At 41.6% G+C, this 26,394-nt stretch overlaps 1 protein-coding gene across 3 annotated transcripts in view; it reads right to left on the bottom strand.

The window, feature by feature from the left end:
* Positions 1-25,494, bottom strand: part of TMTC1 (transmembrane O-mannosyltransferase targeting cadherins 1) — a 263,719-nt gene extending 238,225 nt beyond the window's left edge. For 2 of the 3 annotated variants that reach the window (XM_012748003.3, XM_012748009.3), the window contains exons 1-2: positions 24,995-25,493; positions 7,707-7,884 (exon numbers count right to left, since the gene is read on the bottom strand). In XM_012748003.3, coding sequence (XP_012603457.3) covers positions 7,707-7,884; positions 24,995-25,296 — 480 coding nt within the window. In that variant the 5' untranslated portion in view covers positions 25,297-25,493. Of the gene's footprint in view, positions 1-7,706; positions 7,885-24,994 lie in introns of all 3 variants that reach the window. The other variant, XM_076007529.1, reaches the window with a different exon arrangement.
* Between the last annotated feature and the right edge of the window lie 900 nt (positions 25,495-26,394).

The raw sequence follows: 26,394 nt of genomic DNA, 5'->3' as shown, positions 1-26,394 counted from the left end.
ATACTAGAAGCTGGGAAGGGCAGGGTGAAAGGGAAATAAGGAGAGATTTGTTAAAGGATACACAATTACTGCTAGATAGAAGAAAGCTCTACTGTTTTATAGCACTGTAGAATGACTATAGCTAGCAATAATATATTATATAGTTTCAAATACCTATATATAGAAATGACAAATGTTTGAGATGATGGATACATTAATGACTCTGATCTGATCACTATATATGTATGGAAACATCACTATGTACACCATGAATATGTAACAATTAATGTGTGGCAATTAAAAATAAAACATTAAAAAATGTTATAATCATAAAAAAGCCAGTTAATGAATGTGAAGGGAGTAGTAGAATTGGAAAATAACCATTTTGCTTCTAGAACAGTGGAGACTGGAATGAGTAAGAAATATTGAAAATATCGATGGATGCCAAATCTAGTGCATGAAAGTTTTCAAGGTTCAAAGTATTGGCATGGCTTCAAAGTGTCTCTTCACCAATTATTTATTAGCTGGAAAAAATGAAAAGAATAATTACACTATGGGAAAAATGCATTACACTGCATTTCACCTTGATTGCGAATCAAAAATAAAATCACTATTCCTGAGAAGGACATATCGTTTATTCAGTATTCTTGCCAACAACACACAACCTGAATATAACTATGAGAAAACATAAACATTCTATAAAAATACATAAATATATATATCATACTAATAAATTATAATTTTATATAAATTTTATAACATTAAAATTTTATCACATTAATTTACTGATTTATATCATATTATGATTCTTAATCATAACTCATTATAATCTATCATATTATATAAATTATCATATACCATAGGTGCATTATATTATATATGTATATATTATGCATTATATATTATATTTATTTTATTTATTATGTATTCTGTTCTTATATACAGTATATTATATATCATATATTTATATCATTTTATTTATACACAATTTTTATATACTATACCTATCAACTATATATATTTTATAAATTGTACAACATATAAAATGTATTATATACATATATGATCATTATATAACATTATATATTACAATATAATACATGCATTAATAAAATGTTACATGCATTCTCATATAAATTAAAATCTATAAATTATATTATAGAAAGACAATACTGATAACTGTTTCAAACTAAAGGAAACCAAAGGATACTAAAAACAAATTAGTTTTAGAAAATATACAACTAAATTAATAAGGTGTAAAGGGGCATAAATTATACAACATACTGTCAAATGCTTCAGAAAATAAATAATTTCATATATTGAGGAGGAGAGGAAGAATGATAAAATCAAAGTGGCAAAATGTTAAAAATTAGTAAATCTAGAGGAGGAGTATGGAGTCATTCTCTATATTTTATAAGTTTGAAATTATTTCAAAAAATGTGTTATTTCAGGAAAGAGCTGAAATGCAAGAGGGGTGGGAGACAGGTGACACTATAAATCTTTGTATTATTTTGCTACATAAGATGTGTGTGCATTTCTCCTAATTTTTTAAAACACGAGTAATAAAATTAACAAAGAAAAAATGGGCTACAGTTAAAAAAAAAATGCTTCCCAAAAAAGGTCCTATCAGAGCTGGCTGAGGAGGAGCAGCTGACAAGGGAAAGGAGGAGGGCTGACACTTCAGGCACAGAGGCAGCACCACACAAGTCACAGAGGACCTGAGGTCCACGGCGTGTTGGAGAATCGATCCACAATTCATAGCAGGAAATAATTTTCTAGAACATATGACAAGTGTTACTTGTGGACGGGTCACTTGCGAAGCTCAGATCTGCTCAGTCTGCACCACCGCCTCCTTGGGTACTCAGCTCAGCATCACGTGCAAAGCTTGATGAAGGTTAAACACAGCCCAGCTCGCCAGCAACAAAGTCTTGGGATAAGGCCAAGCGTCTGGGCCCAGAGGGGCTCTCATCACAGCACAACCGATGTGGTCAACAGCAAGACCTACAAGCTGTTATTGGGTTGGAAGGAGGCAATCACAAGCTAGGCGAGCTTAACTAATGTGTTAAAGGCGTCCTGCAGCCCTGCTTCTCACACTGCAGCCAGTTTGGAAGCAGCAGCAGCGGAGTGTGCCAGTTGGACCTGCCCAGCTATAAAGAATGTAGTGTCCTTTAGAGGAGAAGCTCAGGGAGGGTGTTGAAATGTTGGTGCTAGCGCTGACCGGCTCTCTCTTGCCAGTCCAAACCACTAAGCATGCTGAACACTTACTCTATACCCCTGTTGAGCTGGGGTCTTTGGGGCAAAAGGTTAGATATCAAAAAACAGGTGCTTGTCATCAACTACCATATGTCTAGACCAGCCATTCACTGTGATTCAATTAGTCAAAATCATCATGTTCAGTAATTGTGTATCTGATTCCAGTTAACAAACATTTTCCAAGTGCCTCTTCTTTGCCAGGTACTGTGCCAGCTGGATTGTTACAATCAGCCTCAAGGAGTTTAGCACTGACTCATGGGGAGTCAGAAGAGGGTATTCAGTAAGATACAGGGAAACCACGTGCATCGTAAGAGGAGAAACCACTACCAAGAGAAAACTGAAGAGATAAATTTCGACTGGAGGGTCTGGAAAGGCTTCTTGGACTTACAGGATAGACAAGGAGGATTTTAGGAAGCTCAAGACAAGAGAATGTGAAGCCTAGGCCCCTAAGAGAACAAAAATGAATTCCAGGTAAAGGAGTGTTTCTGGAAGGGGAGGCATAAAGTGTTGAAGAACATTCAGTTAACGAAAAGAAGTGGACAGGGATAATGGGAAGCAAAGACAGAATGTTAAGTGGGAGCCAGTTGACTTGACTCTATTGTAGGGTGCTGGAAAGTACAAACCCATTTTGTCAATTTATGGGAGTGAGAAATGCATGCAAAAACAATGCAAAATACATGCAAAAACCTCAAGCTGCAGGTTTCCATCACCAATGGTGGGGAGGGGTGGGGCGTGTAACCTGGGAACTGCAGCCTCTAATACACATTCAAACACTGGGAAAACATCAGTGAACATAACTGTATAAAATTTATCCAGATCTCCTAGCAAGGTTAACAGAATCACATGTTGAAATTGCCAGTCAGGTCTTAATTTGCCCTCAAAATCTATTATTTTTTGGAATACCACTCACAGAATTTGCATGAAGAATACTATTTGTATAAGGTTTTTAATACTTATTTTATCTGCAAGAATGAGTTCCATTAGTGTCAGACAGGACCAGGAATGAACACTTAACACATGGCAACAGCTACAAGCCAGACTGACTGATCAGATCAGGCGTCCTCAAACTACGGCCCGCAGGCTGCCTGTCCTGCTTAGCAGCCAACTCGTCCTGAGCCCACAGTGCACACTCTTCAACAGTCTGAGGGACAGTGAACTGGCCCCCTGTTTAAAAAGTTTGAGGGCCCCTGGATTAGATAATGACCAATTTTCTCCTGTATCTTCCTGTTCCAATTCTGGAAATGATGACCTTAGCCTTCAACTCCCTGTGTCAGTGTTTCCTGCTCTTGCTTTCAACTCGATGTAAGTGCATTCCTTCTAACCTGTAACATCTCTATGATGCTCAAGTTTAATTCCCATGAAAGAATTACAATAACTTCCGCCATTTCCCAACTTCTTTGCTGATTTGTTCCCCTCATAATTCAGCAAAACATAAATTTCCCAAGAAATATACTGTCAGGAAACCCTTCCAATAATCACTAGGGCTTACATGAGGAGAATCTGAGTCTACCTTATTTACTGCTATCCCCTGGCACTGACTATATGACAGTCACCGTATTACAGCTACTCAAATATTTATTGAAAGATTGAGTAAATAAATGAATTCGTCCCAATTTCCTTGAATTGGAAATAATTTTGCTCTCTGCTACAGTTTCTGTTTTACTACAACATATTGCTTTGTCTTATATCTATTTATGTGTATGTTCTTTACCTCTTTGATGAGCTTATGAACAAATTCTGAGTAGGGAGCCTGTCATTCACGCACACACTCTCCTGGCACCAAGCAACATGTGTGGGTGCTGCATCCCTGACTTCAACTAACCAAGGATAAAAAATACTGAAAAGATAAATAAATAAATAAAAATACAATAAAAAAATGCGAATAAAAATTACAGTATAACAACTACTTCCACAGTATTTACATTGTATTAGGTATTATAAGTAATCTAGAGATGATTTCAAGTACAGGAGAATATGTGTAGGTTATATGTAAATACTACGCCATTTTATATAAGAGACTTGGGCATCCTCGGATTTTGGTATCCTCAGAGGTCCTAGAACTAATCCCTTAGGGACACCAAAGGATGACTGTATTCATTAACTATTTGCTGATTGCATAATTAATTAAGCAAATCCTTAATCATATCAACATTTTTAAACCCCGCCCCCCAGATTTAAATCTTCCATTGCTCTTGAGATAATTTATGGTCCCGTTTTTGTTCTTCTTTAACAATACTTCCCAGTAATTCCCTCTACCACAACACCAAGGTCTTTTTTTAAAAAAATAATTTACTGCTACATCTTTTGGAAAGTACATCTCTTCTTCCATTTCTCTGTCCTCCTCCTTAGAAACTTGAATTGAAATCTGTAACTAAATAACTGTCTCTCCTTTGCACTTCAAAATATAAATTGCTTTGTAGGTCAAATTTCTTTGCCTCCCTCTTACCCCTTACCTCCTCTTCTTGTGACTATAAATACCTTCCCTAATATCCTCCCCTAAATAAATGTCCAGCTCTCAGATTCCTTTGCCCCTTTAACAGTGTTTCTATACATTTATTTCAATTAGTACAAAACCTTGTTGAAACCCTTTCTTAAAGATTACTTTGTAAATAGGATTTTTCTCTTTTCTTAGAATCCAACCTAAACTCTACCAGCTCATGATCACACTGCCTAAGGTTACCTGTGTTTTATGTACTCCTTCTCTGCAATAAAAACTGTTACTGCCCTATTTATTTGTTCTTTGCTGTGATAATTGACCCCAAGACACTCTAGGAACAGTTTTTCAGCAGTACTTAAAGAAGTATTTGTTGGAAATATAATATTGGCTATTGTCTTAGACTGAAACATACCACCAGCCCAGCATCACTTATTCTACACAGCTAGCAGAATTTGTCCCTGGTTGTTTTTCTTCATGCTATGTCCAAAAATAACATGAAAAACTTAAGTATTTCTCTCATCTTTTTAAGTTCATATCCAAAGTTTCTCATCATAATTTTAAATACTTGAAAGGATCTAACTTCCGATGCATTATAAATACTGGCATTTTAAATAAGATCATAATGTTACTGTTTCAAATGTACCAAATGGAATCAGAACACTACAGTCACTTGAAGCTCACCACCTTCAACTTACATGAACACAAATAATGTAACAATTTACACTACAAAGTGAAGTCAAGAGACTATTACTTAGTTATAGATTTCAATTCAAGCATCTAAGGAGGACAGAGAAATGGAGGAAGAGATATACTTTCTAGACGATGCAGTGATAAATACCTTGATGTGGTGGGAGAGGTAATTACTGGAAAGTATCTCCCTTTTGTTAAAGAAGAACAAAAATAGGACCATAAATTATCTTCTTTAAATGGTAGACATTTTATATCCTTTCTCCTTAAATTCATACTTCCATTTTATTTCCCTCTCAGCATTTTTTCTTAATGTATTACATAGTTATGCTTAAAAATATTTTATCGTCCATCTCCATGTAATAAAAATATATGTGTAGTTAAACTTATTGTGACCATAAGTCTCTAAGTGTTAAATTGTTAATTTTGTATTACTATTCCAATTACTAATTCACAATTGTTCAATACATGACACATAAAATAGAAAAAATGATAATTATTAATTATAAAATTTACCTCTTAAAAATGTAGGTATAGCACGTTTCTTTTCAGTAAGTTCAGTTATCTGTGGCTGAATCTTATCTTTTGTTAGAATAAGACACCATGCAGTATTAGTTCTATTCCTAGCTTTCATGTTTACAGGCTGTTCACACAAATAAGAATGAAGTAGACCTATTAGAGCAATGGCTTCATTCTTTGAACTCCAAAGTTATTGACAAATATTACATAATTAATTTATCCTCTTACATAATTTTTAATGATTTACCAGTTGACAACTCAACCAGTTGACAACAAAGCCCTCCTTTAATTTGGCCAAAAGTAAAAAATTTAAACCACCCATCATAAGAGTTATGTCATTAGAGTCATAAACTTCCAAAGTTCCTCAGAAGTACAGCAAAAAGGCTTTCCCAAGCCTTACCAAAGGGCTATTCCTTATACCCCATATTCTCCTACTTAGAGGCACCTTGTTTAGTCCACAATACTCAGAAAGGGTTGGGAAAATTACCTTTAATAATGTAATATTTTTATAAAGAATCTTTTTTCTTTATCACTCAATCTAAACATGTTTGTCAAAACTCGGGCGTATAGATTTAGAATTTTGTTTGTGGAAAATGTCCATCATATAGCCTAACTGGCAAACCAGTCCTCATCATCAAACCAATTAGTCAAATCAGACTTCTCATGTCGGTTCAAATAAACATATTATTATGCATCCCCGTAACAACTATTTCCCTTCTGAATTTAGAACAGCAACACAGGCCACCAAACCTTGGTTCTAACACCATGTTGTATTCTTCACAGAAATATGTACAAGACAGGGAAAGACACGAAGTCCTACTTTGGGTTTACAATGCCTTAAATGAAGGACACCTTGTTGACACCAACATATCAAATTGTTCCTTTGTAAAGTGCCTCCGAGGGTCACCCATGTGGGGCATAGTAAGATTCTGATGCACGGGAGGTATGTGTTATTTTCATCAAAGTGAGAGAAAAGCAACTGAGAAAGGGAAAAGGGAAAAGAGATGCAAGGTGACATCGTTACTGCAGGTGTGTTCTCAGGCAGGTCAACTTCAGGAAAGTACGCAGAGAGATGCAAGCAAGCTAGAGCTCTGGAAAAGATTCTTTTAAAACTGTGGTGCCCACATATCCCTTTCAAAAGTCTTCTTCTACCCCAAGCAATGCACATTAAATAAACCAGCTATGCTTACAGAGATGTGAAACAAGTTAGCTTAATAACGCCATCTCACTCACTGCATGATTAAGTAAACATTTTAAAAAGGGTCATATAGCCATACTACCATACTTTCTAAATAACTTTCTCATCACCCACAAAATAACTACACTTTTTATTAAATAACTCAGGAAACAAGTAAGGCTCCTAAGTCTGTCTTTCTGACTTGAAGAATGTCAGTCTAACTTTTTATAGTCCTCTCCCAGCACTTACAGTTCTGTATTATAAACATTATAAGTACTAAGCAGAGTAAGAAAAGGTAAAATATAAATGTAGGGCAGGAACAATGACTCAGCATGCCAAGTGTCTCAAAATGTTCTTTGCTGTTGCAAACACATTAGGACTTAAATTTTTCACAAATAACAAACTGTGGCCATTCATTACTACCTGTAATAATAACAGCAGTTATTTAGAAAAGTGGTTAAATTCCAGGAGGTACAATAAAGCCAATCTGAACATTCAAAAAGAAAAGTTGTCAAGTAGAATGGTTTATATATAAACAATGGAGTAGGGCTTTGAATTCACGTGGTTTTAAAAGGGGGAAAAGATCGGTTTAGTTTATATATACATACACATATATATAGGTTTGTTATTTCATTGGGGTCCAATTATACTCACCGCCTCCGTGTGAATAGGATGCACAGCAAAAAGCAACGCCGTAACAAAAGCAAGTCCACGATTCTTGAAGACAGTTTTATCACAGGTGTACATCAGAACAAGAGTCACTAAGCAGTGTAAAATTACATTTACTGCATGAAAGTAGAATGGGTTCATGCCGGTCAAAAATATGTTCAGCCTATAAAAAAAAAAAAAAGAAAGAAAGAAAAACCTGCATTAGCTGCAAACATAACATAAGCACAAGAAAAGCAGAGGGAATCTATCATCGTATAAAAGGATAAACTATCCAATTAATTATTACTGAATGATTCCCAACATCGGGTTATTTTTTATATTTGAGTACGTGTCACTTTTTTCCTATCTCAGAATTGTCTGATCTGCGGACATCAATGCATGCACAGTACAATAGTATTTCAGAAAACTTTGGTCTCTCCAAAAAGTCAGGCAAACAGGTACTAAACCTGTTTTTCCCTCACTCCATGGCTAATGCAACCCCCCCCCAACAATATTCCTGCTTTCACTGTCAGCTCTTCCTAAGCAGCTGAGAGTTCAAAGGCAAGTCAGAAGTACTGTGAGTCAGAGCCGCAGCCACCAGAGATGAACAGAAACCACGAGACTGGGATTGAAGTCACAGTTGGGACAAATCAGGCATGAACGTGTTCTCTCACCCACGGTGCCACCAGAAACCAAGTTTCCAGATTATGCATCTGGGAGCATCATCTAATTACCATCTCCCAGGGGGATCTTCAGGGCACCTACAAGGTATTACTAGCTGCAGCTGAAATGAAAACATGAGCAAAAGCATAATGTTTCAGAATTTGTATTAAATACTTTGTAACATAAATGCCCACAAATCTCAGAAGCTGATTTCTAAGACTATGACAAAGAAACTAAAAGAACCACAAAGAGAAAGGAAATCAATTGTTCAACATCTTACAAAATGCTTTCATGAGACAGAAACACAGAACAGAGAAACTTCTAGATGATGCCTTAAATTTAATAACAGGACATTATATCCCCAACTGAGTATGCAGGGCTATAAAAAAATGCACTTGTGCAGGGTATGGTTCTTTTGGGGAGCATATGTGCCCTAAGTGGTATTGCCTATAGTTGTCTACACTCCAGTGCATTTTATCAAAACAGTAATCAGAGGTCTCTACTCTCATGCCCTTGGTCTGCTTCTCTTATAGAAACACTCCTTTTTGCCACTGAGAAAGGAAAAGTCAACTTGAGAGACAACAAATGCATACCCTAAATAATTGACGCAATCCAAGCACAGCTTTAACCCACAGAATTTTAAACATCTCAAGCATTTGGACGCATGAATCCAAATGTCATAGTTATTAAGAGACTCCATTTTCACTCCCACCAAAGTCATCACGACCCTAATAAGCCTAGAAGAATGAATTGTTATGTCGGATCCAACCCCGGGACTCCGATGCAAGATTTGACCCAGCTGTGTATTGGCAGACCCACAAGTCTGCGCACACCCCAGCATCCTCAATACAGGAGCCTGGGGGAAAATAACCCTTCCGGAAGGAAAGAGGAAGGGGCAATAAATGAGGGAACTGGCAGGTCCAACTAAAGCAGGGAGAAAAGCATCACATTCCAGTACAGGAGGACCCCCAGGTGGTAACAGAGCTGCTGGAAATCAAAAAGGCTGGGAAGGGAGAGTTATTAAGAAAGGCAAGACTTTGGTTGTGCAGAAGCTTTATAATTTAATCGAGTCCCATTTATTTATTTTTGTTGTTGCTGTAATTGCCATTGGGGTCTTCTTTGTAAATTCTTCACCTAGGCCAGTATCTAGAAGAGTTTTTTTCCAACATTTTCTTCTAGAATTCTTACGGTTTCATGCCTTACTTTTAAGTCCTTTATCCATCTTGAATGAATTTTTGTGAGTAGCGAGAGATATGGATCCCAACAACCTACAAAATGGGAGAAAATATTTGCAAGCTATACATCCGATAAAGGATTAATAACCAGAATCTATAAAGAACTCAAGCAAATCAGCAAGAAAAAAATCGAACAACCCTATTAAAAACTGGGCAAAAGACATGAACAGAAGCTTCTCAAAAGAAGATAGACAAATGGCCAATAAACATATGAACAAATACTCAATGTCACTAATCATCATGGAAATGCAAATTAAAACCACAATGAGATATCACCTTATCCCAATCGGAACAGTTTTTATTAAAAAGGCCAAACACAAGAGATGCGTGGATGCAGAGAGAAAGGGACACTTATACGCTGTTGGTGGGACTGCAAGTTAGTACAACCTCTACGGAAAACAGTATGGAGATTCCTCAAAGAACTAAAAGTAGACCTACCATTCGATCCGATAATCCCACTACTGGGTATTTACCCAAAGGAAAAGAAGTCATTGCATCCAAAGACACCTGCACACCAATGTTTATTGCAGCACAATTCACATTGCAAAGATGTGGAATCAGTCCAAGTGACCATCAATTTATGAACAGATTAACAAGATGTGGTATATATATACCATGGAATACTACTCAGCCATGAAGAATGACTTAATGCTTTTTGCAACAATTTGGATGGAACTAGAGACCATTATCCTCAGTAGAATCTCCCAATAATGGAAAAAACACCACATGTACTCATTATTAACCAGGAACTAACCGATGAGCACATATGTGTATAGAGAGAAGTAAAACTCAATGGAAATCAAGCAGGGAGGAGGGGTTAAAACCTACCTAACAGGTACAGTGAACACTATCTGGGTGATGGGCACACTTTTAACTTTGAGTCAAGCATTATAAAAGTGATCCATGCAACAAAAACATTTAAACCCCAGTTACACTTTGAAAAAAATTTTTTTTTAAAAAAAGGCAAGACCAAGTCCCAGTCCTCAGAGAACTTGGATGCAGCTAAGAGCCCATAGCCCTGAGGCTAATTTTAAACATTTTCCACTTCATCAAGCTGAGCTTTCCAAACCAAGTAACAAGCCATTCATTTAAAATTCACTCACAGCAGTGATGATGAGGAAAGAGAACAGGTAATCTCACATCCGACTGGTGGATGCCCAAGGTGGAAGGAAGGTCTCTAGGTTGGTAATATGCATCAAAGACTTTAAAAGGCATGTACCTTTTGACCAAAAATTCCACTTCCAGGAATCTTCCATAAGGAAATAACCAGAAAAGCATTCAAAGATGATGCGTGTATGAATGCATTTCATGGTGTTAATTATAAAAATGGCAATAGAAAGGCAAATGGCAATAGAAAGGCAAGACATCCAATAAGCCAAAATCATTGACATGTTTGACCATTTCCACAGATGCTGACATTTGGGTCATAAATTTGGATACTCTCACAATTTTTAAAAAAGAGAGCAAAATATTGTTTTTCCAAAGCGTTTGCTACTCAACCATTTGAAAATGAAAAAGCATCATTAAGGATGGTGTTATTACCATCTGACCCTACTTTTATGAGGTACTTAACACACATTCTTTTCCCCTTCCAAAATGGTACAAAATGGCAGGCATGAGTCACCTTTGTGGTCCATATGCATCGTACCTAAAAAACGTGCAGGTGTTATCCATGTAGATTATTATTTCAGAAATCCGTTAGGACCAAATGCCTGGTATTTTACATGAATTCAATTAGATCCCAAAATATAAAAATAAATTGATGAATGAGAAACTCCTGCAGTAACAAGGTAATGGTGTTAAAACTTCTCACCTGCTACCTAAGATTGGCAACTGTAAGCTTTCAGAAATTACCCAGAATCTGGAGTTAGGAGAATTTTACAAACATTTAAAAAGATGGAGAGTGAGTGCTCCAAACTATAGACAAGTGAGCTTGAGACGAAATGCTAATAAAATTTTTGAACATATCCTATATGTGAGCACAGAGAAAATAATCTCTGACTCTGAGAGCCAATGTGAGTTCACAAAAGGTGGGTTAACTGACTAACCTCATAATTTAATAGAGGAAGGCATGTGATGGATGTATCACATCTTTAACAAAGGAATTTATCAAAATCTCTCACAATCTCCCTGCCTACAAGATAGCCTAAGATGGATTTGTAGCAAACACAAAGAGTAGTGAATAATAAATCAATGTCTCCTTGAACTGAGACACCTCCAGTGTATGTCACCGGGTTCTGATATTACCTCTCTTCTGGCCTACATTTTTTATCAAAGACTTAAATGAAACTATAGAGTATATGCTTATCAAGATTGCAAAATGCTGTATCTGGAAAGCAAAGCTAATACACTGTAAGACTATGATTCACCAACAGTTCTAATGGCTGAAATCGTTAGCTAATTCTAATTGGATTAGATAGAATAGGATTAAGAGTCAAGACCCACATTGGGATATAAAAAAAGAACAAAACACTTGCAATCTGGATTAAAACTGTACATGTGTATTGGCCAGGGGCTTTTACTTGCCCTCAACCCAAAGAGTTAATGTGTCCTGGCTACCAAAACAGACCACCAACAAACTGACAGACAGGGAATTGTACAAGCCAAACTATTTTTCATTTCAATTTACTCGAACAGGTATTCACTGGGCACCTCCTACTATGTGTCAGGTATGATTCAGGGCCCAGAGATAAAATGAAAAGTAAGATATGGCATTTGTTTCCAAACAGTTAACAGCACAGCGGGAACAGGTGAAGCAATTAAACAGATAAGTGATAGTGAAAGAGTTCTGGCAATGGAAGAAACTAACCAGGTGCAGAGATGGTGAAGAAGGAGGCATTTTATCTGTGGGTGGGAGAGGCGGGGTGAATGCATCCAATGTGGGGCAGTAGACCCCCAGAGCGGTTCTTAAACATACAGCACCTTCCCAGGAGAGCTCCAGGGTGCTAATGGGGGAGAGGGAGGCGCTCTGAAAAGAAGTCTGACGGCCTGGACATGGTGGCTCACGCCTGTAATCCTAGCTCTCTGGGAGGCTGAGGTGGGAGGATTGCTCAAGGTCAGGAGTTCAAAACCAGCCTGAGGAAGAGTGAGACCCTCATCTCTACTAAAAATAGAAAGAAATTAATTGGCCAACTAAAAACATATAGAAAAAATTAGCCTGGCATGGTGGTGCATGCCTGTAGTCCCAGCTACTCAGGAGGCTGAGGCAGTAGGATTGCTTCAGCCCAGGAGTTTGAGGTTGCTGTGAGCGAGGCTGATGCCATGGAACTCTAGCCTGGGCAATAGAGTGAGACTCTGTCTCAAAAAAATAAAAACAAAACAAAAAAAAGCCTGGTGAATGTAGGTTTGAGGAAATGGGAGATGCTCAGCCTAGAGAAAGACCACAGGCAGAAATGATACTAAGTTCTCCAGTGGAAAAGACCTATTTATGGCTATATCCCCAGCATTCAGCACAATGCCTCATTCATGGTTGTCACACAGTTAAGTATTTTGATCAATGAATTAATGTATGAAAGAATGAATGAATGAATAAAATACTAAAACAATGTATTGACTCTAAGTAGCTCCCCAAGGGGAAACTAAGATCCAATAATGACGCAGCAAACAGGGCCAAGGTTTACGAGGCAGATTGTTCTCTTTCACTTTTATATCTTTTATTGTTTTTTTTTTCTTAATTTACCAACATTTTATTTAAAAAGGTGGTTTCAAATAAAAATTTCTGGCGTTTCTTGAAATATTAATACTAAAAGACCTGGCAGCCCCGGGCCTACCTACATGGCTACATGGAAACATCTGGATGCCCATCTCAACAGACAAATGCTCACAATTTGCCACAGTCTCTGTCGACGCCTATCCTATCCCTAACCTGAAGCCGTTCATTTATCATTATACACACACTGCTTTTCTTAGGTGAAGAGGAGGGTGGAATATTTCTTAAGGCTGTATTACTATCACACATGGGCAATGAAAAGACGGTTAAAATGACGGAAGAATAACAGTAGAAAGCATATTTCTGGAAGAGGAGAATATTCCCATGTGCCTAATATGCAGAGAGAGTATCCCATGTCAAAGATTATAACCTCACGTCCAGCACACTTCACTCAATCACTCCCTCAGCCTGACCCTTTCAGCATTTGGGCTTTCAACCCTTAAGATACAAAGTACTAAGAGGCAGACTCCAGCCAAAAGAAAGAAGTAACACTTAAGCTAGCGCAGGCTTGAACATTTAAAATGAGATCAAGTGCTTGGATAAACAGAAATGTCCGCGCAGAAGCGTAATGACAGCCCACCTAAAATGCCATCTAAAAAGAACAATCTCAGGTTCCACGTCACCCTGAATGTACCTCTATGAAAGTACTTAACCAATTTTTGAAGACTCATTAACTATATTCCTCAAAATTCTGAGCATTTTTCATACATTGAAAGAAACTACTTTCTTTTCGTCATGGTATCCATCTCACTCAGCACAGAATAGAGTCTACACAAAAACTTACTGAGTGAACAAATAAATTTACATTACATTGCAAGTTGGAAAAGATCTTCTTTCCCTTTCAACTCTAAGAATCTCTAATTTCATTTGGTTTAGCCTTCATTTCTCACGTAAAACTATGCCGAGCAGTATGTAAGAAAACAATTTTTCTTTTCTGAAATAATCTTAATAGCCATCTCTGACTGTCTGAAAACCTTCCAGAGTTTGGCAAATATGAACATAAATCGCCCCTTCTCTATCTGAACTCCCTCTGCCTTCTTGTGAAAAAACAAAAGGTCAGGGCCAGAAAGGTGGGGCCACCAGCTCACAGCTATCAGATAAGCTGGTTTACAGCACTGCCATATCCGGTCTGAGAAAAGGTCACAGGGTGACACAATCTGGCACCGAAGTGGGGGGAGGGGCAGTGGCGAGAAGGGAAAAGAAAGGGTCATTTCCTGCCCCTCTGTCCCCCCACTCTCACCGCCTGAGCTTACAACAAAGTCTATCAACAATAACAGGCTGTATCCCTGAAAGAGAAATTTATGCTAGAACATACTAGGGTCCTTCCTCAAAAGGACCCCAACTCTAGTTAGAACAAACGGCTCTACTTCAAGGAATTGATGTAGGTCTAAAAACTGGAGAAGAGGTCATGACTCTGCACTGTGGTGACTCAAGCTTGGTTCCTGGTCCTGAACCCAGGCCTTTTCCTGGAATATAGATCAAGCAACATTTTAGAGGGCTGCCCATCTACTTCAGTCCTAGGGACAACATGGTTAATTAGCTACCACCAATGATCCCTGCAGGCCAAAACGTTCTGATTACCGTTGTGTCCCTGCTGACTGCCATAGTGAATTCATTCACGTTGTCTCTGCAGCTACGCTCTGCCTCTGCTACTCCAGCACTGCATCACCCCACTTATGTCAGAGAGCCCACCTCAATGGCAGCGTCTCCCACGTCACACCTGGCCTACAGAGGAGAGCCGTGGCAAAGCTTCTCAAAGTTGCAGGCACTCCCTCAATAACATGATTCTCAATGCCTCAGTTAAGGGGAAGCCATCTGGCCCTTGCTGGTAATACAGTGAGGAGGAGAGAGGGTGTATGCAGGCAGCATGCAATAAATGCATTCCAACATTCCTATCTCAATCAGCCTTTGGGTTCCTTTCTCTACATTACACCAGGAAGATTTTGGCATCTCAACCTCATTGAACATGGGCCCCCATTGAGTTCCAGTGATTCCCAAGCTGCTTAGTCACTGGGTGTGTTAGCTACAATTGCTGATTCCCTGAGTCCATCCCAACGTATTCTAAGTCAAGTAGATCTAAAATAGGGCACAGAGATCTGCTCCATAAAACCCGAGAGACTCAAGTCAGGAGTTACTCAGAACAATTAGAGAAAGGTCTCAAAGCTCAAGGGAAGGCTACAGAGGGTTGTCAAGCTCACCAGAAAACCCCAGTTTTCTCAGTGGTAACAAAACACACATTCTTTTCCAATAAGAACTACAAACCAGTGAAAAGAAAAAAATTAAATGTACCCCTTTATCATTTATTTCTGGTGTCTCCAATGATGGGTTCTCCAATGCCTTCCTGGTGGGGTTCCACAGCCCAGTACTATGCACACAGCACATGCTCCTGTCTTCCTCTACTGCCATTCATCTTCTTTTTCTCCACCTCCTGCCATCATTACAGCTCTCGAATGCTTACAAGTGGTTTCCACAGTCTTCTTAGATCATTCAACCAATAAATAACAACATCTGGTTCTCCTCATTTTTCCTCTAAGGCAAATCCCCTTGGCCCTCAATCATTTTGGTTGCTCTTCTTCTGCATTCCCTCCAGTACCAGAAATAAATCAGCAAATCATCACTTAATGTATCTGAAGTACCAAACTGCGTAATTCACAGGCACCAACGCAAAGACAGGGCAGGGGGGAGATCAGCACGCTGAAACAAAACCAAAATTCATGGTTGTGATCCGAGCTCCGCACGTCACATCCCCACCTAGCTATGAGGAAGCTGCCCCATAGGAGGGCCACTTACTGTCACTATTGTCACTTTAGTACTCTGAGTAACAACTGGACCAAAGAAAGGATGAGAAAACTGAGGACAGAAGATCAGAAACCCTATCTGGAAGACAGTAAGTCCCACAAGAAAATCCTCAAAAAGAGAATCATCAAATAATAAAAACTATAACAGACCAAAGTCAAGTACCTTAGTTTTAACTGTAACTGAGCTGTCAATATTGAGCAATTTTTTTTTTTTTGCCTTTTAAAAGTGTGTGTTTGGTGGACTGCTTGGGTGCAATGCAATCCTGACACCAACTACCCAGAGTTAACACAGACTTCACAGGTTGAGGGCAAAGTTCTCCACAATACTCGCCCCCCACTTCAGACATCAACCACAAATTTGGGGGTCTCCAGGCCCCTTGCACTTCTGACCAACTGGCTACAAAACTGGGGCTTCCCACAACTCTCTCAGGTTCGATAATTCGCTAGAACAATTTGGGAAATTCAGGAAATCACTATACTTGTGATTACAGTTTTATTGTAAAGGATATAAATCAGGACCAAAGGAAAAGACCCATGGGACAAGGTCAGTGAGGGTCGCAAACACAAATGTTCTGTCTTTAGGACATTCCACACTCCCAGCACATCAGTGTATGCTTACCTACTAGGGAAGTTCAAGCCAGCTTTGGTGTCCATAGTTTTTATTGGGGTTTCACTGTGTAGGCATGATTGCCTGAAACACTGGCCACACCAGTGAACTCAATCCCCAGCCCCTCTCCACTCCTAGGAGGCTGGGAGCTAGGGCTGATACCACACGGCTCAAAGCCCCAACCCTGTAACCATATGATTGGTCTTTCCTGCATGGCCAGCCCCCATCCTGAAACCCTAGGGGCTCACCATGAGTCACCTCCACCTTAGCAAAAAAAAAAAAAAAAAAAAAAAACTCAGGTGTGTTAGCAGGAGTCTACCACCATGAATAATAAGGAAACTCCTATCCCTTAAGAAATTCCACAGGTTTAGAAACTCCCTCCCAGGAACCCCAGGACAAAGACTAGACAGACCCTTTATTATATAACACCATGGAAGAAAAAGTCACCATCATACTAGTTCCTTTGATAAAGTATTTTCATGTCCTTGTACTCTATTTGATCCAACAGGAAATGATATTTCATGTCTAGCTTACTGGGAAAAAAATGGCCATTCCTTATGGAAACCAAGCACTGGCATGGGTGATTTTTAGGCCTCTGAGAGCAGGACATGGAGAGAGCCCCCTGTAATTCTGGGATTTGCTCAGAAGGCACAACTGCTATCTCTATCCACTCTATTCCAGTATCCACCAACCATTTATGGTTCAATGGCCCTCAGTCCCAGCAGGTTACAATGAGAGACACCATTATCCCTTTCAGCACCAAAGCTGCCCCTTAACCTTCCAGTAAGCAGAACCCACTGGTATCCTGTGTGTGTGTGTCCAAGCAAATTTCCTAACCTGCCTCTACTTTCTCTTTGAGAAAGAAAAAAGGTAAATTAGTCATGAAGTAAAACAAGGGGAGACTTGAAATTTCTCTACATCATAAATGTAAAGCCCTACCTTAATATTTACCTGAAAAAGTGGAGCTTAGCAAAACTGATTTATTCATTCTTTAAAAAATGTATTTATTTTTTTAATTGGTAAATATTTATTCCTTCTTTAAACAGAAATTCCTGTGCCCCTACTTTGCAAGCCAGGCAATGTTCTAAGTGCTAGAGACATAGCTCATGGAGCTTACACTGCAGTGAGGAGAGACAAAAACCAACAACAAAAAATGATGCCAGACAGCAATGAGGGATACTAAGGCAAAGCAGGGTAAGAAAAGAAGAGTGTGACATAGGGGAGTCACTGCTACTTTAGATCAGGTGGCCAGGGAAGACCTCTACGAGGAAGTGACATCTGAGCACAGACTGAAAATGCTGAATGAGTAAGCTGTGCACAGATCTGAAGAGAACGTTCAGGAAGAAGAACCAACATGTTCAAGGCCCTTGGTAGGAGCAGGTTTGGCCTTTGGTGAGCAAAGGACAAGGGAATGCTGGTGTGGAGATGCTGATGTGGAGAATGAGGAGGACACTGGTAGACTAGAGGTCAGAGAGGTAGCCAGGCATCAGATCAAACAGGACTTGGTAGAACAGAAGCCCTGCCTTATCACTTGAAAAAGGAGCACTGTCATTATTTTGGTTTGACCAATCATTCCTCACTCATCTTTTTAAGTGGGATGACTAAATACTCAAAGTTAGGGAAAATATAAATGTAGCTCCAAAAAAAGAAAAGACATTTGTTGATAAAAATAGACTGCTTTCAAAGGTGACTTCCCAGCCTTCATTCAGGGACTCACCTATAAAAAAATCCCTCACGATCCAAAAATATATTCCTCTGACTTTCCATCCCTCCTACACCACCAGACTGTAGTCTAAAGTATATCTTCTGTCTAAGGCATATCCTACCAGATTATGATCACAACCTTCTCCTTCTGGGGTTTCAAAGATAACTTTAATGTGGATGTAGCATAAAATTTTCAAAGGTTTTTTTTTTTTTTTTCATTTTTCTTTATAAAACCTTTATGGCCTCCAATCATATTTTTCCTTCGCTATTTCCATCATCAGGCATCTGAAACAATCTAGCCAAACGACCTAGACAATCTTCACTTCTTTCCTATGACAGACTTAGAAAACAAACTTACCAGCCTTGCAGCAATACACTATTTCAAAATGAAACCTCACACAAAGCCAAATCCAGAGAAATAGAACCAAAAGGAACATGTCACTATTTCTTTACAGTTTGGGGCATGCAGGCAGGTGCTTACTTTCATAGTTGGCATACCATTGGTGACTAAAAGATGCAAACTAAACTGCTGCAAAAAAAAAAAAAACTCTCAAGATCAAACATTAAAATGCTGCAAATTCTTACAGCTGTACATATTAAGATATTCTATTTTTTAGCTCTGACATTTTAAACCACCCACTTTCACTCTTATGGTTTACATTACCATCAGAATCCTTTAATGAAATAAAACTTTATAGCAAATATGATCTAATAGCCTAAACTTAGAAAGGGAGAATCAAGAGCTTAAAGGCCTTTAATTTGCCTTAGTTTCTCCATCTTTAACATTAAAAAATCATTGGTTCTTTCTTGCTGAAGTGGATTTCCACTTTCTTACTGAATGGAATGGCACTGCTAACCATTCAGCAGAAGCTTCTTCCCAAGAGGGGTGAGGGGGATAAAATTAAAAAGCTAAGTACCTTTTAAATCAATCACAGCCATTTTTCAAGGAGGGGGTTATGGGCGTCATGGGGTTTGGTTCCGTATCAATGCAGTGTCTATAGAGTAAGCTTAATGCATTCCTCTTGATTTCAGAGTTACAAACAGGTCATGGCCAGTGAAGTATAAAGAAGCAAAATTTTAAAAGGTTATTTACTCCTGCAGATTCACAGGCGTTTTGATGGTGCTCTATTACGGTCCAAAAGTATTCCTGTATGCACTTGCGCATGATCTTATGAAAAGAATGGCTATAAGATTTCATTCGAAACAGAAATTCATTAGAATTCTAAATTCATTTCAAGGAACACAAATGTCCATCTGTATCAGTTGGGGTTTGACTAGAAAAGCAGAACCACTAGGAGCGATTCAGGGGAATTTACTATAGGGGTTTGACCTTTTCCATAATTGCAGGAGCTGGTTAAGTAGCCGATGCAAGTCTGATGCTTCTGTGTCTGAAACAGGAGTCCAAAGCCGGGGCAGCCATTCTGGAAGGAAGGATGAACGGACTTGAAGCAGGGGAAGGCAAGGAGGAGCTGCAACCCACAAGCATGAGCTGGAATACATGTCTGTTTCCTGCTGCCTCTAAGGCTCCGACTTTAATCATGAGAGTCCCTTGCAAAAAAGCGGGCACTCTTCCCAACAGAGCTGCACACACACCTGCAGCAGGATTCCAAGTAGCTGAAGGAGGAGATCTGGACGGCACTAGGGGAGCGGCAGGCCTGGCTGCTGTTGCAAACCCACAGCAGACTCACAAGCACGTCAGTGACAACATGCACGAGTCCCCAACAGCACCGAAACCTACACACCTTCTGAGTGTGATCATGGCCACTTCCATTCTGCCTTTCAAATCTCACAGAAATGTCTCTTGTGGCCACTCCTAACACAGACCACCCTGCAAAGGCAATTCTAGGAAACATAGTTCCAACTTAGCTAAAGTGACATACTACAAAGCCACCACACCTTCGTCAGCTGCCCTCATGTTCCATTGTCCAGGCCCCCAAAACTGGTAAAAATAGATACTCTGATAACCTCTTTCCTCATTTCAACTTTTAGCTCCTTTATTATTTGAGAAAAATCATAGTTACTATCATTATTACCTAAGCGAGCACCTTTATTATTTATTAGGTACATAATAAATAAAGGTACATAATCAAGTACCTTTATAGCAAAAAGCATTATACATGTATCAACTATATTTATCTGTACAGAAATTTCTAGCTCTCAGTATGTGTGACATACAGTCAATGAATCAAAGATAACATGCTTACTTTTAATAAAAGAATAGGTTTGAGTTTTACACCAGGAAAGACTGTGAGAAAAACAAAAAGACAAGCTAGAGTGGGAGAAAGTATTTGCCAACTACATGTCTGAAAAAAGACATGTACCTAGAATAAATAAAGAACTTCAAAACTCAACATTAAAAAAAGATCCACTTAGGAAATGAACAAAAATCACAATGGCACGTTTACCAAAGAGGATATACAGAGGGAAAATAGACATATGAAAAGATGTTTAATATCGCCAGTGATTAGGGAAATGGAAATTAAAACCACAGTGAGATCCCATGATACACTTATCAGATTGAACACAACAAAAAATAGCAACAATATGAAGCGCTAGCAAGAAAGCAGAAGAAACTGGATTACTCATACACTGCTGGTAGGAATGTCTGGGAAACAGTTTGGCAGCTTCATAAAAAACTAAACATGCAACCGCCATATGACCCAGCAATTGCACTCCTGGGCATTGATCCCAGAGACATAAAAATGTATGTTCATACAAAAGCCTGTCAATGAATTTTTATAGCAGCTTTATTTATAAGAGCTAAAAACTGGAAACAACCCAGATGTCCTCAGTAAGGGAACTGTTGAAACAAACTGTGGTATATCCATACAATGAAATACTACTCAGCGAAAGAAAGGACAAACTACAGTTACACACGACAACACGAATGAAGCTCCAGAGACATTCTGAATGGGAAAAAAACCAATCTCAGTAGGTTAAATGCTGTATGATGCCATTTATATAGCACTGCTGAAATGACAGGATTATAGAGATGGAGACTAGATTGATAGTTGTTATGGATGAGGGTAGAGGGATTATGGACTAGGTGGTTGTTACAGATTAGGTGTGCATAGCTGTGATGGGAATCAGAAGGATCCCCGAATTGGAACCATTCTGTATCTTGACTATGGTGGTGGTCTCAGAAACCTACACATGATGAAACTGCACAGAACTAAATATACCCTTACCAAAATAAATAAAATTTTAAGGTACATGTACAACTGCTGAAATCTGAATAAAAGCTGTAGATTGTATCAATGTCAATTTCCGACTGCAATAATGTACTATAGTTACGCAAGATGTTAGTGTTGGGGGAAACAGATAAAGGGTAAAAGGGATTTCTATATTATTACTTACAACTGCATGGGAATATACAATTATCTCAATATAAAAAACGTTTTTTTTAATGGGTTTGAAATCTCAAAGATTTTTGCTCAAACAAGAGTAATTTAAAATAAAATTAAAATGTTAGCCGGGCATGGTGGCTCGTGCCTGTAGTCCCAGCAACTCGGGAGGCTGAGGCAGTAGGATTGCTTGAGCCCAGGAGTTTGAGGTTGCTGTGAGCTAGGCTGACGCCACGGCACTCACTCTAGCCTAGGCAAGAAAGCGAGACTCTGTCTCAAAAAAAAAAAAATAAAATAAAATAAAATTAAATTAAATTAAAATGGTTGGTACGTATTTAAAGGTCCACTTGAATTGTGTTTTCACTATCAAAAATAAAAATTGGCCAGCTGCAGTGGCTCATGCCTATAATACCAGCAATTCGGGAGGGCAAGGTGGGAGGGTTACTTGAGGCCAGGAGTTCAAGAGCAGCCTGGGCAATATAGCAAGACCCCACCTCTACAAAATATTTTAAAAATTAGCCAGGCATGGTGGTGTGTGCCTGTAGTCCCAGCTACTCCAGAAGCTGAGGCAGGAGGATCACTTGAGCCCAGGAAATCAAGGTTATCATGAGCTATGATCATACGACTGCACTCCAGCCTAGGCAACAGAGCAAGATCCCATCTCTAAAATAAATAAAGGTCATAAAGATATAATCTATGCATATCTAAGCAAATGCTTGGTTCATACTGAACAGTTAATAAAATGTGATTTTCTGTCCCTCTTTGCAGCATCCCGTAGAGATATATAGGTCTAAAGTCATCAATGTCCTCCGGCCTTATGCTATTACACTAGAAGATGCAGTTTCACTCCAGATGACTATGCAGAGAAAACTGTCCGGTCTTATTTAAATCATTGCATGTGAGCACAGAAAGAGTAGTTAACATTCTTTTTCTGAAACGGACCCTATCTCTTTCCAATTAGTGCTATGTTGTTCTCTAGATGTGCAACTCAATCTTCTCAAAAAAGTGTATATTTCATAGACAGTAACATAAAATTCACAAAGAGCAATGCATCTTAGATACCACGTTGTTTTTTTGCAATGGATGACTACAAGTGAAGAGTTCTGTCCCCTCCCACACCGAACTCTCCTTCTTTGAGCTGGCCCTTGTTCGGCCAACTTTTACTAATTTTCCTCTTCCTCAGTGGTCTTGCCTCCTTGTCTACTCCTTTCCTTCACCCCTCTCTCCTCTGCCCACCCCCAACTCCAGAATGAATTAAAAAACATTTCAGAAAGTCAAGAAATGGGCCAGGCGAGGTGGCTCACGCCTGTAATCCTAGCTCTCTGGGAGGCCGAGGCGGCAGATTGCCCAAGGTCGGGAGTTTGAAACCAGCCTGACCAAGAGCAAGACCCCGTCTCTACTAAAAATAGAAAGAAATTAGCTGGACAACTAAAAATATATAGAAAAGATTAGCCAGGCATGGTGGCGCATGCCTGTAGTCCCAGCTACTCGGGAGTCTGAGGCAGGAGGATTGCCTGAGCCCTGGAGTTTGAGGTTGCTGTGAGCTAGGCTGACCCCACGGCACTCGCTCTAGCCCTGGCAACAGAGTGAGACTCTGTCTCAAAAAAAAAAAAAACAAACAAAAAAAACAAAGTCAAGAAATGAAAACCCTCTTTCCTACCCTTTAGCAAGTAGGAACAGGCATTTGACCCTGACCCTTTTTAAATGGAAAATGCTTAGACCAGTGACCAGGATGGTCTCCATGGCTACTGTAACTCCAGCACACCTCATATTGTAAGCTTCCACGCCTTAAATTAACCAACAATCCGCGCTATAACAAATTAAAAAGCAGGTCAATCTAGAAGTGAAATAATTATGTCATGCCATATAAAGAAATTGTAAGAAACATCTGAGAAACTGAAGGTACTAAGCAACTCAGTAGCTGAGGTTATCTTTCGGCAGAAACCAGAGCAACTTTCCAAGAAGACAAATGGCTATGAGATTAAATATTCTCTCCGCAGTCAAATGTGTAAGTTTCTCACCCTCCTAAAAACAATAAACTTTCAGTGGAAGAATTAAGTCAAAAGCCCATGAATTGTTGCCAATTGCTATGGTTTCCTTTTCTAAGTCATCAGGGCCACCTGTCAAGAGACCTAGGCCTTCCCAGCCAGAGCAGGCTTTTCAAGCTGCCAACCCAGTCTCAAATGATCGTTACCATAAACACAGCTTCCTATTACACCCGTTGGAAAAGGCTTAAAAACGCCAATAATACGGAACCAACGTTTATTTCTACAGTTTTGTCCGGTGCAGTAAAATAAGCTTAAACGCTGAGCCACACGGTAAGGGGCTGAGTCAAGCTCATGATGCAGGAGATGTCCCCTTTCCTCCGAAGCTAGCTCTCTTTGGAAATTCAAGAAAATACTCCACCCTACAAAAAACCTGGCTGAGTTCTCGGTTCCCTTTACACTTATTCACAAGAGAAATGCTGAATCATGACTCCGAGGTTGTAAAAGAAAAACTATTTCGGCTAGGACCCCAGGATCCCCGGAGAACCCCACGCTTCTGCGTGCTTTTCGCTCTGCACCTTCGCAAGTCTAGACCCGGAGCGGAGTGACGGATCGGACAGGCTCGGGGAGCCGCCGAGGGTGCAGCGCGGGTGTGTGTTGAGGGGGTGGTGGGGGTGTCTTCTGCTCACTCGCCTGCTCCTCCCCAAAACCCACGCTGCCCTGGCAGCTCAAGGTTCCCGCCTCGTCTCCTCTGAATGCCACCCCTTAAGGGACTGATAGACTCATCCGCAAAGCTGTCCAACAGTCTCCGAGAAATCCCCAATTTAGAAGCATCGTCGCCACCACCGCCACCCCTCCGAAACCCACTGGGTCCGCGCTAGTCTCACTTGGTCACCATCCGGCAGGGGAGAGGGGAGCGGAGGCGGTTCCACCAGCCGGCTCCCAGCCCTGCCCCAGAGGGAGAAGCCCGCCGAGAATTCGGGCGCTTGAGAAACTCGATCGCAACTCCGCAGCCCGCGCCTCCCGGACGGCCGCGAGACCCCAGAGCAGCGGGGCCCTGGACCCGGGAGCAGAGCGCCCCGTCAGCCGGGAGCAAGAGGGAGGCGTGGAGGGTAAAGGGCTGCAAAAAAAGAGAAACGTCCCCCAAGCCGCTCCTCACTCCTGCAACTTCTCCCAGCCCCGGGGCGGAGGGGGTGGCGCGGTGGAGGGCCAGGGGAGGCAGCGACACCGGGAGAGGCGAGGCACTCACTTGAAGGTGAGGACGCAGAGCGGCCGGTAGGACTTGTGGCTGGTGTTCTCGGCCATGCCCTTGCCCCAGAAGTCGTTGGTGAAGATGCCCCAGCGGAGCGGGGCGCCGGGCCGCACGTCGGGGTTGTTCACGATCGCCCACACGTCGTCGTGCACGAACTCGCCCTGCAGGGAGCGGCCGTAGCACAGGCAGCTCGCCCCGGCCAGCAGCACCGCGGCCCCGGCCGGCGCCAGCCCGCAGCCCCGCCGCCGGGAGGGCGCGCGGTCCCCGCCGCCGCCTCGGGCAGACGCGGTCACCACCATCGCGCCGCCGCCGCCGCCGCCGCTGCCCCGGCCTCTCCCGGGTGTCTGGCATCCTCCCCTGCCGGGGACGCGGAGGCGCGCGGTGGACGCCCAGAGGTGGGCTCAGGCATGGTGCGGCGGCAGCTGGACCCGCCGCGGGCGCCCCGCGCTCCGCCGCCGCCGGAGCCGCGGAGTTGGCCCAGCTGCAAATAAACAGCAGTCCCCCCGCCTCCCCCGGCCATCGCCACCTCCTCTGCCCCACTGCGCATGCCCGCTCGCTCTCGCCTCCACCCCCCCAATCCCGGGACCCGGGCCGGTTCCCCCCGCCCCGGTACCCCCGCCCCCGCCCGCCTCGCGCCGGCGTCCCCGGCAGAGGGAGTTTGCGCGCAGGTGGAGCGGGGTGCGGGAGGGGTGGGGGCGCGGCGCGGGGCTGCGGGGACACGCGGGGAAGGCGCTCGGGGTGTCCCGCCTGGTGGGGCCGGGGACGGGCGCGTCTGGCGGACCCCTCCCGGCCGGGCCGGGCAGGGCGGGCCCAGCAGGTGCGCAGCCCGGAACCCCTCACCCACCTCCCGAAGGGAAAAGTGGCCGCCGCTCCCCGAGAAGTTGCGGGTTTTCAGCTCCCGGGACGGACAACAGCGACCGCGCAGGGGAGCCGCTCTCGGGTCGCACCGCGCTCGAGTCCCGTTGTCCCCCAGTGTCCCCCTGCCTGGTGTCCCCTGCCCCGGCCTTTCTCTCTCCGCCCCGCGCTGCGTCCCGCGGTCCCAGCCTCGGGGTGCAGGAGCCCGCGGGGACACGGAGCTCCCGACAGCACCTTCCCGAACGCCCAGAGAAAGGGGCTCGCTGGCCAGGGACCTCCCGCCCTGCGCAGGTTCGTTCCCAGACGCCACCCGCTGTTTAGCTGCCCCTTTCTGGGCCCGCACTTGTAAAAAAAAGTCCCAGGTTCCATTTTTGGTTCGAGCCTGGGAGCTGAACTGACTTCTGAAGCATTTCTCATTTTTATGTTTTTACTGAAACTCGTAAGACACTTTGGGAGATGCTGAACAAATTACCTTTTTTCCCCCCTATCTAACTGGATCGCTTGGGTCTGGTTATTTCCTGGGCTGTGGGCGCGTTTGCACT

This window comes from Microcebus murinus, chromosome 10 (assembly GCF_040939455.1).
Source record: "Microcebus murinus isolate Inina chromosome 10, M.murinus_Inina_mat1.0, whole genome shotgun sequence".
In the NCBI taxonomy this organism is placed as follows: Eukaryota; Metazoa; Chordata; class Mammalia; order Primates; family Cheirogaleidae; genus Microcebus; species Microcebus murinus.
This window is presented reverse-complemented; position numbering and strand designations above follow the sequence as displayed.